General features: G+C 38.6%; 4 protein-coding genes across 7 annotated transcripts; 2 read left to right on the top strand and 2 right to left on the bottom strand.

Annotated features, from left to right (window-relative positions):
* Nucleotides 1–172: 172 nt before the first annotated feature.
* rab6a (RAB6A, member RAS oncogene family) lies at nt 173–7,620 on the top strand. 3 transcript variants are annotated; one of them, XM_020708965.2, is made up of 8 exons: nt 173–490; nt 2,078–2,136; nt 2,237–2,290; nt 2,908–3,013; nt 3,124–3,235; nt 3,451–3,544; nt 4,956–5,022; nt 6,143–7,620. In XM_020708965.2, exons 1-8 carry the CDS (start codon nt 421–423, stop codon nt 6,205–6,207), a joined length of 627 nt encoding a protein of 208 aa, XP_020564624.1. In that variant the 5' UTR covers nt 173–420; the 3' UTR covers nt 6,208–7,620. The 3 variants fall into 3 exon arrangements, with proteins under 3 accessions (XP_020564624.1, XP_020564625.1, XP_023818038.1); XM_020708966.2 differs by lacking the exon at nt 3,451–3,544 and adding an exon at nt 3,969–4,062 and having other exon boundaries at nt 186–490; XM_023962270.1 differs by lacking the exon at nt 173–490 and adding an exon at nt 750–769.
* A 2,578-nt stretch (nt 7,621–10,198) lies between these two features.
* dnajb13 (DnaJ heat shock protein family (Hsp40) member B13) lies at nt 10,199–13,514 on the top strand. Its single transcript, XM_004076495.4, has 8 exons — nt 10,199–10,393; nt 10,494–10,597; nt 10,800–10,961; nt 11,052–11,200; nt 11,487–11,600; nt 12,579–12,692; nt 12,768–12,844; nt 13,050–13,514. Exons 1-8 carry the CDS (start codon nt 10,320–10,322, stop codon nt 13,213–13,215), a joined length of 960 nt encoding a protein of 319 aa, XP_004076543.1. The 5' UTR covers nt 10,199–10,319; the 3' UTR covers nt 13,216–13,514.
* ucp2 (uncoupling protein 2) lies at nt 12,961–15,334 on the bottom strand. 2 transcript variants are annotated; one of them, XM_004076496.4, is made up of 8 exons: nt 15,195–15,334; nt 14,951–15,103; nt 14,530–14,704; nt 14,223–14,439; nt 13,952–14,149; nt 13,788–13,889; nt 13,526–13,706; nt 12,961–13,430 (listed from the first exon to the last, which is right to left on the bottom strand). In XM_004076496.4, the coding sequence occupies exons 3-8, from the start codon at nt 14,653–14,655 to the stop codon at nt 13,316–13,318; spliced, it is 939 nt and encodes a 312-aa protein (XP_004076544.1). In that variant the 5' UTR covers nt 14,656–14,704; nt 14,951–15,103; nt 15,195–15,334; the 3' UTR covers nt 12,961–13,315. The 2 variants fall into 2 exon arrangements, with proteins under 2 accessions (XP_004076544.1, XP_020564626.1); XM_020708967.2 differs by having other exon boundaries at nt 14,951–15,120.
* Nucleotides 15,335–16,203: 869 nt separating this feature from the next.
* Nucleotides 16,204–18,343, bottom strand: LOC101160932 (mitochondrial uncoupling protein 2). Its single transcript, XM_004076497.4, has 7 exons — nt 18,138–18,343; nt 17,897–18,035; nt 17,608–17,815; nt 17,326–17,523; nt 17,148–17,249; nt 16,880–17,060; nt 16,204–16,800 (listed from the first exon to the last, which is right to left on the bottom strand). Exons 2-7 carry the CDS (start codon nt 18,020–18,022, stop codon nt 16,686–16,688), a joined length of 930 nt encoding a protein of 309 aa, XP_004076545.1. The 5' UTR covers nt 18,023–18,035; nt 18,138–18,343; the 3' UTR covers nt 16,204–16,685.
* Between the last annotated feature and the right edge of the window lie 2,644 nt (nt 18,344–20,987).

Consider the following 20,987-nt stretch of genomic DNA (forward strand, 5'->3'; position numbering starts at 1 on the left):
AATAATAATAATAATAATAATAATAATAATAATAATAATAATGTGGTGTTAGCGCGCCCTCGTATGGAAACATGAAGTAATAAAAAATAGTATGGCATTTTTTTCCCTCCCATCCTTGCTGGTTGAGCACCAGCAGAGGGCGTGGTAGCACTGTTACACACGTATCATACACTGATGTGTCTACAGAAGAAGTGTCTGGAGGGGCTTGCTGGTAGCCATGACAGTCTGAAGTAATGCTCAGTTGGCAGTAATAGTTACCGACTTATCTGAAAGTGTGTTGGAGCTTAAAGGAGTTGTCATTGATTACCAAACTTTGTTTCTGAACTTTACGTATACCATACACTTGATAACAGACAATAGCTACTTAGTTAGAATTAATACTTAAGGGCGCCTTCTGGGTTCGTTTTTGGTTCCGTCGACATGTCTGGGGCCGGAGACTTCGGGAACCCTTTAAGGAAATTTAAACTGGTCTTCCTCGGGGAACAAAGTGGTAAGTTTTTCTCGTTACGGTTCCCTTTACGAGGAATGTATGTTATCAATATTATTGTGATAAACTTTCCTTTTGAAAACCAGAGTTTAACGGGATGCCTGGTTTTTCTTCCGCTTTGTAGTTAGCTAGCTAACATTAGCTGCGTTTACTTGAAACCGGATAAAAACACTGCTGATCATGCTGCCTGTAGTGTGGACGCGGACTCCGAGGATAATCACAGATCATTCTTCACGTTTTGATCATGTAATTCATTGTGTTTGCTGACTTGTCTTTTCACTGGTAAGATGTAACATGTTAAGAGTGGAAAGTTGTAAATTATTAAGAAGTAGTAGACAGTATATTATTTATTATGAGGCTGTTTCTTAACCTAGCAAATAATAGGCTAACTTACATGATGTATTTTTATTAAGATAAAGTGTTGTCCTAATCAATTTGTTTATTTTATTTATTTATGGTATGTTACCCTTCTAAATTCCTATAGTCCGCGTGAGCACAGGAAGATAACTCACTCTACCATACTCGCAAGAGTTTCCTTAAAAGCACACAGTAAGGATCCTAGATCCTTCCTCCGTTCAGCAACCTCCTGGTGGGTTTAGAATGTTTTCATTTGAACATTAAGTATTTGAAGGACCTATAATATTTATATCTAATGTTTTTATAATGGGATTTCTCCTAAGTGATTACTTCCAGGATTAGAACCAACAACCGTCTTACAGTCACAAACCATCACACATTTAATTTGTTTATATTTATTTTAGACTTTATTTATCTACAAATGTACAATTTATCTACATGCATACATGTTTTGCATTCAGAACATTTTCTGCCTAAGTGTTAGACTCAGAGCTTTCAGTAAGATAGTTATGATCACGTCCATATATCCGCTTTCATAAACCTGCTGGGAATTGAGTAACATAATAGAAATGTGGAGTAATACAGAGTAGAAGTGTTTCATCCTACGGAACGAGTCATCCAAAAAAAGCCGATAGTTATCGTCTGTGACCTCTGTGAACAGTCATGTTGGCCTGAGCCATGTCACTGTCCCCCTTGTCGCTCATTGAAACTGATAACGTAACTCGAGTAATAAACAGTCTTAGGACAGGAAGGATTGCCTAACATGGATATCCACTTCAATTGATTATTTTTTTAAAGAAATGTCATAAAGTCTGAACAGGTGATCATTAACATACTGTTTTTTATTTAGGATATGCCATGTTTGGGTCAATCTAGGCCACAATATTTAGAAATTCACACACAAAAAAATCCTGTTTTGAATACCTAGACCCCAGTCCTTTCTTCCGACTGTTCCTCAACCCTCCATTTTAAAATAATGTCATTCCATATCTTAAAAAACTGGACTATATGGATGCATTCTCTAAACACTTATCGTAGTTATCATATAGGGGTTATTTCTACACCCATTTGTTGATTCGACGTAATAAAATGTAAATCCGTTACTTGATAAAACCTGTGTTCCTTTCTTAAAAAAATCTACATTTTGTGCTCAATATTAAACAAAAAAATTAAATCAATGCATATAGATATTGAAAAGTTCAATTTTTCCCTTAATCTTTATTTCTGTTTTAGTGGGAAAGACTTCGTTGATTACCAGGTTCATGTATGACAGCTTTGACAACACATACCAAGTAAGACTGCCTGTTTTCCTAAGCATTAATGTACCTTGTATTTTGTCGTGTTAATTTAAAGCAATTATAGCTGTATAATGAAGTTCTTTTTCTCTTTCAGGCCACAATAGGAATAGATTTCCTATCAAAAACCATGTACCTTGAAGACAGAACAGTAAGTTTTGTGTGTTTCCTATCCTAACTTGTAAATCCTGTTTGTTGTTTTGATTGGCGTGGGTTTTGTGTGAAGGCCATGCAAAGCCGAATCACCTCACACGGTCGGTGAGCTTTTGTACAACTGATCTGACTGGTTAAGCGCCTGACTTTTTAAGTGTTCACTTCAAAAAGCACATGTAGAACATTGTAGTGTCCTGTTGTACCGTCGGGACAGGCCTCACTGTATTCTTTTTCCCTCAACTGAAGTTTTCTTCCTCTCCTTTCCTTTCCATCATCTATTAATCATCACATTTCTTTTAAATGAAACACCTTACTTGGTCAATAGAGGGGGTGACAAATGAAAGGTGACTGTTTATTTCTTTCCCCCCCAGGCCCAGACAGCTTACTCTCTCTGATGGTCATTCCCAACATGCACGTGTTACTTCTTTTCTATTCACTTTCTGTTTTTTCTTTTTTTTTTCTCCATTAGTCTGAAAGAATTTTCTTTCAATATTCGTTTTGGCCGCGTTGACTGGGTCCTTTATCTGTTTGTTTTCATCTTGATTTTGTGTTTTATTTCTTTTTTATTTTTTTCTTCTCTTTCATTTTTCATTTCATCCTCTTCCTGCCCCACAGATCAGGTTGCAGCTGTGGGACACAGCAGGACAAGAGCGCTTTCGCAGCCTCATCCCAAGTTATATTAGAGACTCTGCTGCCGCTGTTGTTGTGTACGACATCACGAGTGAGTGATTTAGCATCACTAGACTGATGGGACTTCTGTGCTGCGATCCAGCAGCTTTCACAGCTAAGCTACCTCACTGAATTTGGGATGAACTTTTGTCTCTCTGTCAGACGTTAACTCTTTCCAGCAAACCACAAAATGGATTGATGACGTTAGAACAGAGAGAGGAAGTGATGTCATCATCATGTTGGTGGGAAACAAGACAGACCTGGCTGACAAAAGGTAATTTCTTGCATCTTCTGTGCAGGCTTTCCCTTTTGAAGTCACATTTCGACTGATGACCCTGTTTTTCTGTGTTCTTCAGGATAACCAAAGCTATTGTTTATTTGACATTTTCCATGATTGCAAATGTTTACAATGATGCATTTGATTGACTTGTTAAGCGACGCTGTGTTTTGTCTAGTTGTGTATCTTTTCAACACCTTTATCTACCACAGGCAAGTTTCTATTGAAGAGGGCGAACGGAAAGCCAAAGAACTAAATGTAATGTTTATTGAGACTAGTGCGAAAGCGGGCTACAACGTAAAGCAGGTAAAGTTGTGTGTCAGTCGTGCTCTGTAGTCCTGCTGCCGATGCTGCCCTGGGCTTCAACTCCAGAAGCCTCAAATATCTCTAATAATCTGTGATCGCTGACATGATGACAGATCATTAGTGATTAAGCATTGACTACAAATCTGATTATTTCTAAAAATGTGATGGCATCGTTTGGTTAGAGAATCTAAATCTTGTCTTAAATGCATCTCTAGTGCTGGCTGTGGACTCATGAGGCTTCTGGTCTTCTGGTCTGGTGGCAGTAGCAGCGCAGCAGGAAGGGGCACGGCTTTCCAGTGTACTGTCAAATAATTATAGACTGTGCTGTTCTTTTGTTTTTCTCCTGTCTGCGTGTTGATGTGTGCGTCGGTGTGTGCGTCTCCCGGTTGTTTTGCGGGTGCTCTGTGATTGTGGCTGGTCACAGACAGATAACCACAGAGGAAGGAGAACAGAGAGCAAAAGAGATGAATGTTCTGTTTATTGAAACAAGTGCAAAGACAGGCTACAATGTCAAACAGGTAGAGGCTGTGCACCTTCATGTGTGCATGTGTTCATTGCACTCCTGCCTTTTTTTCTGATTGGCTTCTATTTTCCACAACATGTGCTCTGAACATCAGCTTGCAATGAGGTGCATGGACTGGCTTTGCAAATTCTCTCTATGTATTGGGCAACTTTTTATTTGTAAAATTTAAAATTGAGTGAGAGTTTGTAAACCACCAATAGACAACAATATTCAGTCGGTGCTGCAGCAGAATCTCCATGCAGACAAGATTCACTTGATGCAATCTTTTGATTGATGTGCATGATCGGGATTAAAAAACTTTTCAGTGGCGGATACTAATATTAATGAAACCTTAAAGTTGATGTTTGGCAAGAACTAAATAATAATAATTATTAAAAGGAAAAAATGTCAGTAAAGGATTTGAAGCCTTTAACATGATTGCACCAAACAGCATTGTAAAGATTAATGATTATTCGCCTTTAAAAATGTAATTAATAGCTTAAAACAACTAGACTGTAAATGGTCATTAGAAAACTGTTTTATTTAATTAGAGTGTTTACTGAAGCAGAACACATGTGCATGAAATTACACCAATCTGAGTCAAGAGTCTTTGTCCCAAGCAGAAAACTGAAGCCAAAAGTCATTAATAAAATAGTATTTGTTTATATCCAAACTCGGTTAGTATTTTCAACAAAAATAATTTGCCTTTTTGTCAAAGGCACATGAGTCTTTTCAGTAAATCAGACTATGACATTTGGGAAACCTTTAGGTGTCTTCCACTGTGCAAGTTTCTGCAGGACCTCTGAAAAATCAGATGCATGCAAATCTGCATTTCTTCTTTTACAGATGTCTTGTATTAAACATCTGTCTTTGACTCAAGACATTAATGGTAGATTCTATCCTCTGCAGCTTTTCCGCCGTGTGGCAGCCGCCCTCCCTGGCATGGATACCTCACAAGACAAGAGTCGAGAGGACAGTATCCTTTCTTTGCATGGCAGTGCCATGATCTGACATGAGTCTGGAGTTCACCTTGCTCTGTTTTGTCTTTCTTGTCATTAGGGCTGCACGATATGAGGAAAACTCGCGATATGCGATATTGGTGATTAATATTGCGATAACGATATAATTTGCAGTATATAAACAAATATCAAACCAACCAAAAACATCATTTCCATTTCAATGCAACAGTATAAAAATTATACTCCAAATGACCCTTGTCGACATAAGAGGCAAACATCAAACATAAAAGGGCTCATCTGATTGATCAACAACGTAAACAGGTCCTTCCGATTGGTTAAATGCGTAAAGGGATTTATTTCATTTATTCAATATTCCAAGCTGCCATGAGTTTGTTTTAGCTCATTTAACCCTTGTCCTATCTTAGATGACCCCACCCTTACATTGAGGTGTTCTCCCTACCATGACAAAGGTGGATAAAGGTGGAAAGATTTCATGTAATCCATGGACACCAGTGAAGATCACAAATCATTGAAGAAAAAAGGTTCAGAGCACTGTCTAGTGCAGAGGTGGGCACTGAGGGCCGCATTCCTGCATGTTTTCCAGCATACCCTGCTCTGGCATGTTCTAATTGGCTGGACACACCTGAACCAGGTAATCAGCCATGAGTAGGGAAAGGCTATCTTGAAATCATGCAGACACACCGGCCCTCGAGGCCTGGAATTGCCCACCCCTGGTCTAGTGGGTCTAGATGACCCAACTCCCAATGTTAAAGTGCCTAGGATAGCACAAGGGTCAAGGTAACCATTTATTGCGATTTTCAGCGTCTTTTGCGGTATGCATATTGCATAGCTTGATGTCGCGATAACGATAAATTTGCGGTATATTGTGCAGGCCTACTTGTCATCTGATATAATGTCACACGTGTCCACTGCCAGGGGGAAAGCCCTATTGCTGCACTTTAACATCTCACTTTTTAACTCTTGTGTCACTTAAAATGATTTTCTCCTGAGATCATGAATGATAGAAATCTGACTTTACAGACCCACACTGGATTAAGGTTATCGTACCATTGTTAGTCCAAATAGCCAATGCATTTTATTTGCTCTCTGGTGTTCCTTAACTCTGTGACCTTCCAGTGATTGACATAAAACTGGAGAAACCTCCAGAGCAGCCTGCCAGTGAAGGAAGCTGTTCCTGCTAATGGTTTCGCCTATATTAGTGGCTTTTTCGGAAAGCTATTTCTTCTCTTTTTCTTTCATTTTTTGTTTTGTTTTGTTTTTATAAATATATATGCACCCTTCTATATCCACTGCAAGAACACTACATCTGCTGTCCTCATTGTTGTGAACACGTGCTCTCATCCACAGACTCTAAAATGTACATATCACTAAAAATTTAGTATTTGCACTGCATGAATTGGACAGAAGAGTTTATACAGTTAAAATGAGTCTTTCTGCTGACACTCTGTTTAATCGTTTTTAAAGAGCAAATAGTGATTTAAGAGCAGTGAGCCAGTTTGGGGTATTTTTTGAAAAAAAATAAAGGAAATTGTCTTCTGCAAGTCATCAAATCAAGGTATTTCATAGTGAAAAATGTTCTTTGACATTTTTCATGTTTTGAAGTCATGTGGTTTGAGTTGATTTATTCCATGCAAAATCTGTTACCTTTTACCGGTATATATTATCATTGATAAACATAAACATCAGCACATTTAAATGAGTTAAATGAACATCTATTGGGTTTGAGTTCAGACACGCTTCCTGCATAATTATGGTGCTCTCACAGTCATAAACAGTAATCAGCGCTTTAGGTCAAGACCCAGGTTAGTTGTTGTAAAAGGATTTTTTTTCTCTCACTATTTGCAAATTCACACTGACAAGAAAAACCCCATTACCTTCTGACATGAGCACGCCAAGGTATCTCTCCCATTTACCGTCCTTCTCTTCATCTTAATGACCCATCAAATGGTTTTTTACCTTTTGCTTTCATTTTATTATGGTTAATCTTTGCTTTTTGCATAAACCCTTTCTTTTTAAAGATTATAATTGCGGTGTCATAGATGATTATTTAATAGTGTTTAAGGCGGGCATTTTCTCAACACCCACCTTAAACAGGATAGATATGCAGATTTATGCCTTTCAGAGTATAAGTACGGAGGACTTCTATGGCTTTGGGTTGGAGTAGATGAGTTTGGTAAGAACATTTTTAAAGCTTTGATTTTTTTTGGGGGGGGGGGTAATTTTTACTTTGAGCATTGATCTGTTGTTAGGGATTGATCAACATGTATTTAATTCATAGTGACTTGAAATATTTATTCTGTTGGATTCATGCTTCTTTTATATGACTGTTAATATCTTCACTTTTGGTAAAAAAAAGTCCCTAAGTCGTTAATAAAAATATGCATCTCTCTGGACTTTTTTTTTAACTGAATTTGACCATCTGCTGTCCCGTCTGCTACTATTTGGTGGTATCTTGATTATACTGACAATATTGTGCAATTTTTGTGTAAACTTATGAACGAAAGTACAATTTGTATAATATGGGTGTCCTTAACGTTTCTGTATGGAATGATTTTTCAAATGACAGAATAAATATACAATTTTGGTCACCATGACTAGAGTTCATGAGTATCATTCCCACAGCTGTAAGTCACATGCAATAAGGAAAATTGAATATTAACGGGACATTTCTAAGATTTTATTTTTAGGTAAAAAGGAAAGTGTCTTGTTAAAATCCATATTTTATAATTTCATTCACTGAAAATCACAAAAAAATAACTTGAAAATGTTCACTGACGAGGATAATCCCTTTAAAAAAGAAAAGCCCAAACTTATAAATGTTGACATGGCACAAAATGTAAATGCATCTGATGAATATCCAGGACATATTGTCTTTAGGTGATTGTTTAATTTTAAAATCAGTTATATGATGTTAGCATGCTGACCACTCCATCATTGCTGTGGTTTGTTTAACCTTTATTAGTTTAGTAATTTCTTAATGGAACTGGACCATTACTTAGTTCAAGACCCTCCCAGATCCTGCAGGTCCACTGGTGGTCCAAAAGGTCAGAACTAAAACCCAATGGCGAGGCCACATTCCAGCACTGTGTAACAGCTTGTTGGAGGATGTTATGGCTTCCTCCACTGTGGAGGTTTTAATGAAAAACTCGTTGTTTAGCTAGCATTTTAAGTAGTTTTTACATGTCTTCGTGTTTTTTATTTGATTAAGGGTCTCTTTGTCTCTACTGTTTGTGTGTGTTATTATTTTGAAATACTATTTTAGTTTATTTATGTCAAGACCAGTAGCGGTTCTAGGCACGGGCCGTCCGGGCGGTGGCCTGGGGCGGAAAACTGAAGGGGGGCGGCACCGGCGGCTCAGCCCTTGTAAAATATTATATGCACCACTATTGGTTTACTTATGTCACAGTTTGTGAGTTTGTAACAGCCTGAACCTGGCCGCGCCGCCGCCCTCGCCCCGCAGCTGTGCGCTCTCCTGTCTTTGAGAAGTAGACACAAATGTGTGTGAAGAAGAAGGGAGGGGGCGCGGGGGGAGCACGGAGCGCCACCGCGTTTGCGCATGCGCAAAACCTGGCGGGCTCATCTTTCAGGGGAGGCGACGGTCGCGGGCTTGATGAAAAAAATAAAAGTAAAAACTGCGACTGCGCCGTCATGTAGCGAATCAGCGCCCCTGGCTATAGCTGCACGCGCTCCTGCTGGAAATGTGTGAAGAAAGGGGGGGGGGGGGGGCTGCGGGGAATCAGTTCAATTGTGGGACGCTTCCAAATTAAGTGGCTAGGTGGGGACAAGGGCGGGGGTTTGAATCTACTTCATAAAACCTTTTTATAAGTCAGTCATAAGGTGACATTCTATAACCTACACTTTAATAAAGGTATAGAAAATATATTCTGCTTTTTTTGGGTTAATTTTGTGTTAAATGCCCAAATGAAAAAATGGCAACACAAAACAATGCTGTCACTAAGGTGACAGTTGGTTCAGTCGACGGACTTGATGTCTTCTTCGTGACGTGAGGACATTTATGCCAAACAAACGCCAAAAACATCTAAAATATGGAGAAAAAAAGGTCAAAGCCATCTGGTGCCCAATTTAGAAAGAAAAGAAAAGAAGAAGAGGAGAAAAGAGATAAAGAAAAGGGTAAGTCCTCACAGCTTGATGCATGTCTTTTCTAAATTCTAATGCTACCTGCCCTACAACAATGTTGCCGATGAAAACTTTATTTTGGTCGATGACCAACACTGAAGTAGGCCCAAATGTTGCAAATAGCGTCATTTTTTTTTTTTTTTTAGATTTTATTCTTAAAAATTTGCTCTGCCTTAACTTGTAACATTAGTTATGATTCATGTGTCTGTCTGCTCTGCTGTAACACAAAGGTTTTGTTGGGTTTTGCTGTTGTATACTAGTTCATAATGTTAAAAAAGCTGTGATGGTTACACAGCATGCTGCTGCTGCCATAAGATGCTAATGGGGCAAATAATTTGAGATTGGTCTTAAATTTAATAATCGTTTGTGGCAGCCTAAACGTTTTCCCAATGTTTTTTTGACATTTAACTGGGGATTTAGGGGTTAATTTTGAGCCTGCATATGAAGTTTATTTTTTATTTGTTTTACAAATGTGGGATTATATTTTTAGCCAATAGAATTTCCATAAATCTGAAGGTAGTTTTAAAAATGAATATTTACCATTTACTGCAAATCTATGGGGACAAAACATAATTCAACAGGTCATAACTGAAAATTTTCCAATCAAAGGATTGAAGACGGAAAATATGAGCTAATTTTTCTTCTCTGAAGTAGAGATCGATATAGAACATGACAATTTAAATTTCCAATTCATAAATGTTTTTAAAATATTTATTTTATATTATTTATTTAATATTGATTTAATATTTCTTAGCTAACTGTATTTTTGCCATGCTTATGGTCTTTTATTTTTTGTGTTCTGATAACTATTATAATGCTGTTCAGAATTCTGACATCTTTTGTATCCACTTCTTAATTTCAATGACAATATAACATGTCAGTTGACAAAGACAAACAAAGTTCTGTTGTGACTATGGGGGGGGGGGGGGGGGGGGGGGGCCGGGGGAGGGTCTCGCCCGGGGAGTAATTCAGGGTAGAACCGCCACTGGTCAAGACAGTTGAATATACCAGCAAATTCAGATTCATTTTAAATCTCGCGAGAGGTCCGATCAGTGGTTGCCAAGGCAGCGAACCCAAACGTACGGACTTCTCTTCGGATTGTCTAAAAAAAACTCGTCGAGAACATATAGGTTTTTGCCGTCAGGGTTTTATCGTAATGAGCCTGAACAACGCTTACTATGAGGCTCTTGAAATTAACAGGACAGCATCTGACGCTGAAATCAAAAAAGCGTGAGTTACTTTTAAAGAAATCAATCACCTGCTGCTAGCTCTGTCTTCTATTTGCTGCTTGCTTGTTTTGGATCAAGTCATGAAATTATTATCTGCGCAGGTATCGACGTTTGGCTGTGAAGTTTCATCCGAAAAGAAACGCTGAAGCTGGAAGCGCAGAGAAGTATTCCCTGCTGGGTGAAGCCTACGATGTCCTGAGCGACCGTAAGACTTCACGGTTCACGTTCTTTACCGGGCTGCTCCGTCGCTCACGTGACCTTTTAAAAATATTGTTATGACAAAAATGCTGCATTTAGCATTCAGTTCTTCAGAGCTTTGCAGGAATTTAAGAATAGCATAAAATAATCTCTAAATAAATGTAAAAGTACTTACGAAGAAGTAATTTTTTTTCCCTTTTTAATTAAAGCTCGTAAGAAGGCAATCTATGATAAATTTGGTGAGGAGGGCCTGAAAGCTGGCATCCCACCTGAGTTTGGCAGTGATGGGGCTTGGTCATCCAAATACACCTACCATGGAAATCCAGACAAAACATTTAGACAGTTTTTTGGAGGTGACAACCCATTTGCAGGTAAGAATAGCCCAAACAAAAACCCCACGTTGTATAAATACTGTCTTGAAAACCTATCCATTGCAATTACTAATGTTAATCTTTTGCTAGATTTTTTCACCAAAGATGCACCACTTCAGTTTGGTGTGCCGCAAACAAAACTGGAGAAGACGCAGGACCCCCCAATAGAGAGAGAGCTTTATTTGACTCTTGAGGATCTCTTCTTGGGATGCACCAAAAAAATCAAGATATCACGCAGGGTAAGATCTGCTGCATTCAAAACCCTAACCCTAACCCGGAGAAAGCAAAGAAAGTTAAACAACTTTGGTATATGGCAAAACCTTGAAAAATTTTACTTAAAAAAATCTCTGGGACAAACGAAGCCACACTTTCCACATGTTTAAGGCTTTTATTTTGAAAAATGATTTCACAGGTAATTTTTATTCTAACACTAACAACTTTTGTGGAAGTCATTTTCATTATTTAATAAAACAGTTACAATAGTTTTGTTCATTAAGGTTTTCCTCATCCTCACTTTCTTTACAGGTTCTGAATGATGATGGACACACATCCTGTATCAAAGATAAGATTCTGACTGTAGATGTGAAGCCAGGATGGCGCGAAGGCACAAGAGTCGTTTTCCCAAAAGAGGGAGATCAAGTAAATTCAGTCTTTAAGAAACTTTTTATTATGTATCAAAACTCACGTGAAACTAATTTATATTATTTTTTCTTGGTGTCAGCTTATGTCATAATAATATGATCCTATTGGTGTTTGTTACAATAACTCCCATAACCCCGCAAAACGTCCTAATATTAATCAATCAATCCATCTATATATCTTGCTTAAAATTGAAATTGCTTTAATAAGGAGTGTGTTGTAACCATTTTTATTTTTATTTCTTGAAAATTAGCTACTACTTACAAATTTTTGGGTAGTTTTCTTTCAATTAATTCGTTTACTTTATATAAAATTTTAGTTGATTTTCTATATAAAATAGTCAATCATATTTGTGTTTTTATTGGTTTGTTTTATTGTTTTCAAACAATTTGTGAAATTCACCAAATGTGTGTGAGAGTTCCTGGTGAAAATGGGATAAAATTACTAATAATGAAAATGAGGATGATAATTGTTTAAATGAAAGAGATTAACTATTTTAAGAAGGTAAATTCTACTCGATGTTATAAAGAAATTACCCTTGGTTATAAGCAACATTCACTGGTTGACTTATCAGTCAATATTACATTTAAATAGTTTCACATTATAAAATGAATTATGATTAGTATTGATGAATATCATATGACGAAGAAGCATTAAAAACTTGTAAAATTCCTTTCCTGTGACCTTCTCTTTGCTCATTTTAAATCACCGGCATTCTGTTTGTGTATTTTGTTTTCTATTAATACTAGTAGTTTTAGTAATGAAAAGGCACAGTTTTGTAAGTCTCTACAGCATTGTTTTTCTGAATTCTTATAGGATCCTCTTTTATTAATTAAATTGTTTTATTTTTTGCTTTTTTTAGTTAAAAAAAAAAGTAAAAGCCGTGTATAGGTTGATTTTCCCGAAGTATTTCGATTTTCTAATATGATTGCCTTTTATGCCCATATTGTTTATTTATGTTTATCAAACCTTTTTTAGGGACCAGACAGGACTCCAGCAGATGTAGTGCTAATAGTGCGACATAAAAGTCACCCTCTGTTTATCAGACAACACAACGACCTTATTTACAAGCTCAAGATCTCTCTGATGAATGTAAGTAATGTAATGGCGTTGTAACTGTTTGTTTTCATCTGAAGCTAAGACTGATGATGATTCTTATCTGAACAGGCACTGACCGACTTCTCTGTGGACATCCCAACACTAGATGGCAGGCTACTCAGCATTCCTATCAATGACATTGTGCAGTAAGTGCTTTTGCGTGCTGCAAGTGAAAAATTTACTATGAGCTCTGCATAATGCAGTACTCCGTTTTTTTGTAAACTTGACATGACGTTTAGCATCAGAGAAAGGAAACACAACAAAAAAATTTTAAGTTATTTATAAAAATGTTACATAATCAGGTCAAGGTAATGTGCTATTTTCTTTTCTGCATCGTCGAAAACACATCAGTCCAGCGTACAACAAGGTGGTGACAGGAGAAGGAATGCCCCTATCCCAGGATTCTTCCCAGAGAGGAGACCTCATCATCACCTTTGAGATCCAGTTTCCAGAAAAGCTTTCCTCTGACAGCAAGGGCCTGATCAAGCAGGCTCTGAGCTCTGGCTATGAAGATTAGATTCATCTGTTATTCTTCCTTGATATGCAGATTAATACTGTAAGATTCTTGAAATTATTGCTGATAGACATGTGAATGATCCTTATGTAAACTGCAATAATCACACTGAAGTCGAGCTGTTGGGATTGGCAGCCATCATAGCTCGTTTCAGCTGCTCGTACGTCACAAACATCACCACGTTCCAGGAGCCCAGGCGGAGGAACGATGGCATGAACCTTTTAAGTGAGAACACGAGAGCAACATGATTGTCTTCTTTGTATTCAATGTGCATCCTTATTAAACATTCAGGTAAAACACAATCCATGCTTACCCTTTGTAAAAGGCAAAGGGGCCCTCTTTGGTCATCATGACAGCAGCGCAGTTGAGCACGCTGCCGTACTGGCCTGGAGCAGAGTTCATGTACCTCGTCTTGACCACATCGACAGGAGAGGCGATCACTGTCGTGCATAACCCAGCACCAAATGCAGACACAAAGTGACAGGGCAGGTTGTCTGTAGTATAAAGATCAGTTTCAAATCACACAGACATCACTCAAGCATTACCTTTAACATTTGTACTAAACCACTGTTTACCTGTCAAGGGAGTAGATTTGAGAAGCATGTCCTTAATGAAATCATACGTCACCAGTTCTGTGCAGTTAACTATAGCACTGCGTGCAATATTTGGACCAGTACCTGTGTGATAAACCAGGTTAGTCAGAGACTAACCATACAAACAATTCAGGTTCTTGAGTTACCTTTCCACAGGCCACGCACACCTTCCTCTTTAGCAATGGTCTTATAAGCATCGATGGTGCCACAGTAGCGTTTGGTGTGCTCATTTGATCTGGTCTGTGCCTGAAAGCGGATTTTTACCACATCTGTGGGTTGAGCTAAAGCAACTGCCATGGCACCTGTGGTGCTTCCTGCAAGCAGCCGAGTGCCAATGCTAACATCTACGGCACAAAAGAGGGTTTGAGTCAAAGAGGGCAACAAAACTCTGAACTATTTTGTAGAACAGATACCTACGATCAGAGCCTCTAGTGTAAAACTGTTTAACAGAGTCATAAAGGCCAATCCGGACAGAGGCGAAGCTCATCTGCCTCTGAAGACCTGCCACCAGTCCACTGTAAAGACTCAGTGGTCCTTCTGTGCGCACCATGGTGATGATGGTGCCAAAGACGCCACGATACATCGATGCAGGGACCCTCCCAATCGATGCAGAGGCAGCAGCCTCACCTTGAATCTTTATATCAAAGAAAATGTAAAAAAAAATGCTGTGTGCATACATTCAGTAAATGAATATGTATTTGCATTTGAGTTTATTCTTTTTTACCTGCAGCCGCACTTTGGCGGTGTCCAGTGGAAAAGTCAGCAGGTCAGCAATGCAGGCCGCAGTTCCTGCCCCCACAAACTTTACAGCAGCTGACGGAGGCACATCTGCAGGTCCGAATCCAACCATTTTCAGAATTCTTGTGATCAGTGGAGGCAGCTGTGTGTTTGGACTTTGCCTACAAAATCCCCAAAATATAATCAGAATTTTAAAAAAAAATAAAAATTCAGGCACCGTGTTTGCATCTTTCAAACTAAAAAGCATTTCTGCTATGTTAGTAACTAAGTTGCTAACTGAGATGTTTTTATTTTTTTACTTTTTCAAACTTTCTGTGAAAACTTTATTAAACCTTTATTATTCGTCATACAGAATGAACCACTAAAAATAGTGTTTTTTCCTTCATACATTTTAAAGTATTCCTTACCTTGTCTGAAGCAGCTGAGGGCAGAAAAATAGAGATCAGGATTCTCTGAAGGTGTCTCTTTGGCTAAAATTAGCTGCACATTTAACTGTTTGACCTTGTTTTTCCATTGAACTTATTTCAGACGTTGAAAGCCCTAAAATCATATTCCAAATCCTGTAAAGAACACATAACTTTTTTATCAATGCAAAAAGAGTTTAGTAATAAAATGAAGTAAAAACACAATTATGTGTGATAGCAGTTTTACCGTTTTTTGAATGTCGAACCGCTTCCTTGCTTGACAATGCTCAGATGTGATGCAAACAGCCAGGGTGAAGTGGTGTGAGGTAAAAAAGCCCCCCGCTTTAAGTACTGCTATGTTCCTGTTACATCATTGCTTGGCCCCCCTCACTAACTACATCCATGGGAGCTGCCTGCTGCTTGAGAGGGCACAATGTTATTTGTGTGACTCTTGTTGGATTCATAAATTCACAGTTTGGAGAAAACTTTTCAACTTAATCCTTCTCCTCTTTATCCCATCCTCAGACTTCCAGCTGCAAAAAGACAAATCTTTGATTTTTTTTTATGTTCATAAGGTGCTTTGCGGGAAAGTAAATTAGAATGCCAGAGGTAATTTAATTAATTTACTCATTAGGGCTGTGTAATGCATGCAGCAAATGCTGAGTCATGCTGAATATACAGAACACAGTGCATTGCACAGCAGATTAAAGCCATATGTTCCTCCAAGTCATTATCTCCATGCAGCCTTTTTAAAAAGATGTTGTGTAAGACTTGCTGTTTCCTGCTTTGATTAATGATCCTGTGCTAATAAAGTCCAAAGGAAAAACAAAAAAAAGGTTTTCCATAAAATTAATCAAAGACTTTATGTAATTTTCTTGATTTAGTATGTTTAAGCTGTGGCATTTATATTGAACTATGCCTCCATAAGGATGTCCAAATAATGCAACGTCAGATGCAGTTTGCCAAATATAAAAAGAACAGACACATGATATCTGTGGATTGTAAAGAGGAGCTTTATGACGTCTGTCCTGCAAGTGTCAGCAGACATTATGATGGCGCTGTGGCTCTACATATCTGCCTGACCTGGATGTGAAATTAGAGCAAAGGGCAACAAGCTATGTTTTTTTCACTTTCTGCAATTTTGGATTATCTCTGAATAAGAAAAATAAATCCTCCCAAACAATTAACTAAATTTTAGACCTTTTAACTTTTTCTCCTATTTTTAAAGTTCTAAAGGAAAAGATTCCAGACACAAAAAAAGTTCAATTTTTTTAATGTGCAACATACTCATGACTCATTGGCCAGCAATAAATCACCATTCACAATAAGAAGTGTGTGCATAAAATGATAAATAGTGTAAACAACCAACACTACTGAAACTATTGCAGCCATATGATCTTTCAGATCACTTTTGTAAACATAAAAGTTCATCATCATTCAGTCAGTTGATCAAGTTTTAGATTTGGATTTTAGATCCATCTGTTGTCGAAGACTTTCACCATAGGAATCCAAAAAGAAGTGTTTCCTCCTGCCATAAGTGTTTAGAGTGCATGGGCACTGATTGGTGAACTTGAAGCTCCTCCTGCTCTCATAGTTACAGTCTGAAATCCATCCACGCCGGAGAACATGGGCCACAAAAGGCTGTCTCCGCTTCACGTGCCTCTTTTTCCTGATGTATTGTTGATTTGGCCTTTTTATCACTGTGGTTATGAAGTAAAACCAGTCCAACCAGATGCTGTCAAAACGGTGACTCCCAGTACGGCTGTGTTCTGGTCATTCCTCTTTTAATTTGTTCATATGTCACAAACATCACAATGTTCCAGGAGCCCAGCCGCAGGAAAGACGGCACAAACCTAAAAGAAGAATTAAAAGAATATTTAGAAGTGCCACAAAGTGGTGGTGTTCCTTTCTCATGTTCGCAGTCATGCTTACCCTTTGTAGAAAGCTGCAGGTCCTTCATTTTTTAGCATTGTGAGAGCACAATTGACTGCACTACTGTAAAGCCCACTTCCAGAGTTCATGAACCGGGTTTTGACCACATCCACAGGAGAAGCCACCACTGTGGTGCAAAAGCCTGCACCAAAGGCAGCTGTGAAGTGGCACGGCAGGTTATCTGTACAGGACAAAATCAAAGTAGTTACGTTTCCTATCTGTTTTTTTGACTGAAAACTTATTTAATATATTTTATTTTTCAACCCACCTGACATCAAGTCGTACTTGATAATAAGTTCTTTGATCATGTCGTAGGTGACCAGCTCTGCACAGTTTACTATGGCATTGCGGGTGATATTTGGCATGCAACCTGAATGACAGAATCAATCACTTTAAAATCAAATGAGGATAATTTATTAATAAGTCTGATATGAAAAGGTGCCCACCTCTCCAAAGTCCACGAATGCCTTCATCTCTGGCTATCGTCTTGTAGGCATTAATGGTGCTGTTGTATCTCCTCTCACCATCCAGCTGTCGTACCTGGGCTTGGAAGCGCACTTTCACCACATCTGTCGGTTGTGCAAAAGCCACAGCCATGGCACCTGTGGTACAGCCCGCCATGAGGCGCGTCACAATTCCAGCACCTATACGGCATGGAGGTCAGGTTAGCTGGTGCAACAGAGGAGACAGAAGCTACAATGTCCTTGTATTTGCTGAGTGAAACTCACTTTCAGTTCCTCGTGTGTAGAATTGCTTCATGGAGTCATAAAGACCGATCCGGACTGAGGCAAAGCTCATCTGTCTCTGGAGACCTGCCACCAGTCCGTTGTACAGACTCCTGGGCCCCTCTGTTCTCACCATGGTAGTGATGGTGCCAAACACACCTCGGTACTTCACTGCAGTGAATCCTTCTGCTTTCTGAGCTTCTCCCTGGATCTGGGAAGGGATGTAAAATGTAAGAGATCAAGACAAAAACTCTGAAGTTGTGGAGATTCAATCTCTCCGACGGCACCTTACCTGTAGTCTAACTTTGGCAGTGTCCAAAGGAAAAGTAATGAGGTCAGCAATGCAGGCTGCTGTGCCGGCTCCGAAGAACTTCACCGTCGCGGAGGGCATTACATCTCCAGCTCTCCTGCCGACCATTTTTATGTCTGGACTGATGATGAAAAAAGATTGTTCTGCTCCTATTGCTCTTTGCCTAATTGCCACAAACCAAGAACATACTGAAAGAAATAAAAATTGTAGATGCTTTACTCACCTTTGAGTGGAGTGAAGATTCAGGTTTTCTCAAGAGCTGGACCGGTTCTCAAAGGAGGCTTTGATGTGGAAGTGTTTGAAGAAATAGAACCTGATCAATTCTTTAGAAGAACAACAATCCAGCAAGTTGATGGGAATATTCAGTCCTCTTTGTTGGTTTAATCCATGTGAGTTTCCTGTCTATGCGTGTTTACTGTTCCACTCTGGAAGGAGCGCTGCAATTTATAGGCATCTTTGCCACGTGACTACAGCGCAGCCGTACACTCCGTACACTCCGTACACACCTGTCATGTGAATACCATATTTTCTTGTCCATGACACAGCAGGACATGTGAGAACTTGTTGACCGCTGTCGAAATAATGACCACGAATTTGTGAACACTCAGAAAATGTTATTTTATTTTGTGTAAGTTCTTTACCTCTATGTTTTATAGAGACTTTGCTTTCATATTCAAAAACAACTACATTTTTGAGATCAGGTTACAGCTCTGGTGTCACTCATCCTGCCGTCCTTTTTTCTGCTCCATAACAACCAATCAAGATGGAGGTGTGCCTGATATACCTAAATGGTTGGAAGGGGCATTTGGCAGTCTGTGTTAGATCCCATTTCTATCACACATCCTCACTATTTGCTCACTGCTTCCAACAAAATTCACAAGCAGTCAAAGAGTTTTTTTGAAAGGTCTTACATCCCTCTTATGAAACTTCTGTTCTGAGGAGGAACCACAATGCTCAGCCAATCCACGTGATGAGTAAGGGTGGATGGATGCATGCAGCATCTAAAGGAAATCACCTGGTTTTTTAAGTGTTAAAGTTCTGTTTATCATTCAAAAACCTTTTTTGGTCCCCTCAGGCATTTTTCACTTTTCAACCCAGACATGTTTTTTTTTAGAAGACTTTTCTTGTTTGTTGGTAAAAACTGAATTGTACTGACACATAATTCTTCCTCAAATGTGCTTACGTAAACAAGTTTATCCTCAAACCATCCAGTTCTACTGTTTACAGTATTTATCAAAAAATGTGCTTTAACTATGATGTTATGTAAGTGTGCCCACATAGCTCAGCTGAAACCTGACACTTTTGTGTTGGAGGTGCATTTCGTTCCCCAAAAGCACAAACATGGGCTGCTATCATCAACAATCTTAGCATGAAATCAAAAACTCTTTCCCCAGAACATTTTGTGTACGACTTTGGCCGTCACGGTCGGACTAGTAAACAGCTCCGTGTACTGGTTTCAGCCAGTCTGCAGAGACCACCCCTGCAGACATGGAAAAAGAAACTGAGCAGGCCGACTCCTGTCAGCACAGCGTCCTCTTTGCACGTTGAATACCATGAACCGTGATTCAGTGCTGTGAAACTGATAATCTCCATCGGACTATAAATAAGGACCATAACATTACAAACAGTCACTTAAAGGTCAGTGGGACAGAGTGCCATGGCACAGCACCTGCTTACTTTTCCACATCCATTCACCAGTGGACTGTGGGATTCCTGAATCCTGTTTGACGGGAGGCTTCCAAGGATGCTCCACAGTGATGTCTGTTTGGTTAATTTTCTCCTCAAGTTTTGTTTTGTTCCTTTTTTCATCTGATCTAGATTGTTGTATGCATGCAAACAGCAGCTTTTTAGAGAAACGTAGCAAACATCTTCCAATACCAGAGGTGACTCAAGTTTACTGGCCAGGGAGCTCTTAAAAAAAACCTTTTAATTTATATTTGTAGAAATCTTTCAGAAAAAGATGTTGATTTAAAAAAAAACTTGAAGTGTTTAACTTTTTAAAAATGCAACTTTCTTCTTTAATTAATTGATTTAATTAATGTATTTTAACATACTATTACTACTGTTTAATGATTTAAAAGCAAATAAGCCAGACTTCTGCAAGCTGGCATGAAAAAGCCTCACATTTTCAGCAACTTGTTAAGGCCATGATAGGGGACTGCAGACAGTTGATGTCCGTTTTAGTCCTCATCTTTCAATTCAGGTCTACCATGGTTCTGACTGGGTCATCAGGCATTCTTGTTAGGGGTTGAGAACCATTCTGTTTGTGGGTTTTGCTGTTGACTCGCTTCAGTCTTGGATTGGATTGTTGAACCCTGTAAATGTAGCATCATATTCAAATTAAAGGATTCTGGGGTTGTTTTTCAGTAACTACACTTTAAAAGCATCCATAAATCCCTGATTGTATGAGACCCCTCTCTCCTGCCAGTCCAAAAGTACTGGTAAAATATTGTTGAAAGTAGTCCATGAAAGTCTGGTCCCAGTAGTCCTCTTCTCGTCAGGATGCCCTGGTTTGCACAAACCTATCTGAGCTGGCTAACCAGGTTGGCATTTGATCTGGCATGACTTATGATTAAAGCGTTCTCTAATTGGACAGCTGAAAGCTTGTTATCAAAAAATAGTTTATATGGGTCAATGGCAAACACCTTTATGTAATGTCACGTGACACTTTCTAAAGTTTAAAAGTAACATCTCCTAAGAAAACTTCTTTCTGTATACCCCCACACCTTTTTTTCACATTTAAAATTTGGTCTATGTTATAAATTCTAAGGTATCAATGTAATAACTTCACTACAATAACATACTGACGTGTTTATTGCAAACACAGACAAAGAATTCAACTATCTTGCAGTTTTTGGTGATTTATGGCTCAATGAGTTCCAAGCAGCTTTATGTTCTCCAGATAGAGCTGCCGTTCTGCACATTTATTTACTTTACATGCAGTCCAAGACAAGGTTTGTTAAAAGAACAATTTATTTTTACAATCATTCAATTCAAATAATAATTTGTGGTTGGTGATGTGATTCATAGTCGATATTGGTTAATTTTAAACGGTCCGATTTGATCTAAGTCA

Source organism: Oryzias latipes, chromosome 14 (genome assembly GCF_002234675.1).
Source record: "Oryzias latipes chromosome 14, ASM223467v1".
In the NCBI taxonomy this organism is placed as follows: Eukaryota; Metazoa; Chordata; class Actinopteri; order Beloniformes; family Adrianichthyidae; genus Oryzias; species Oryzias latipes.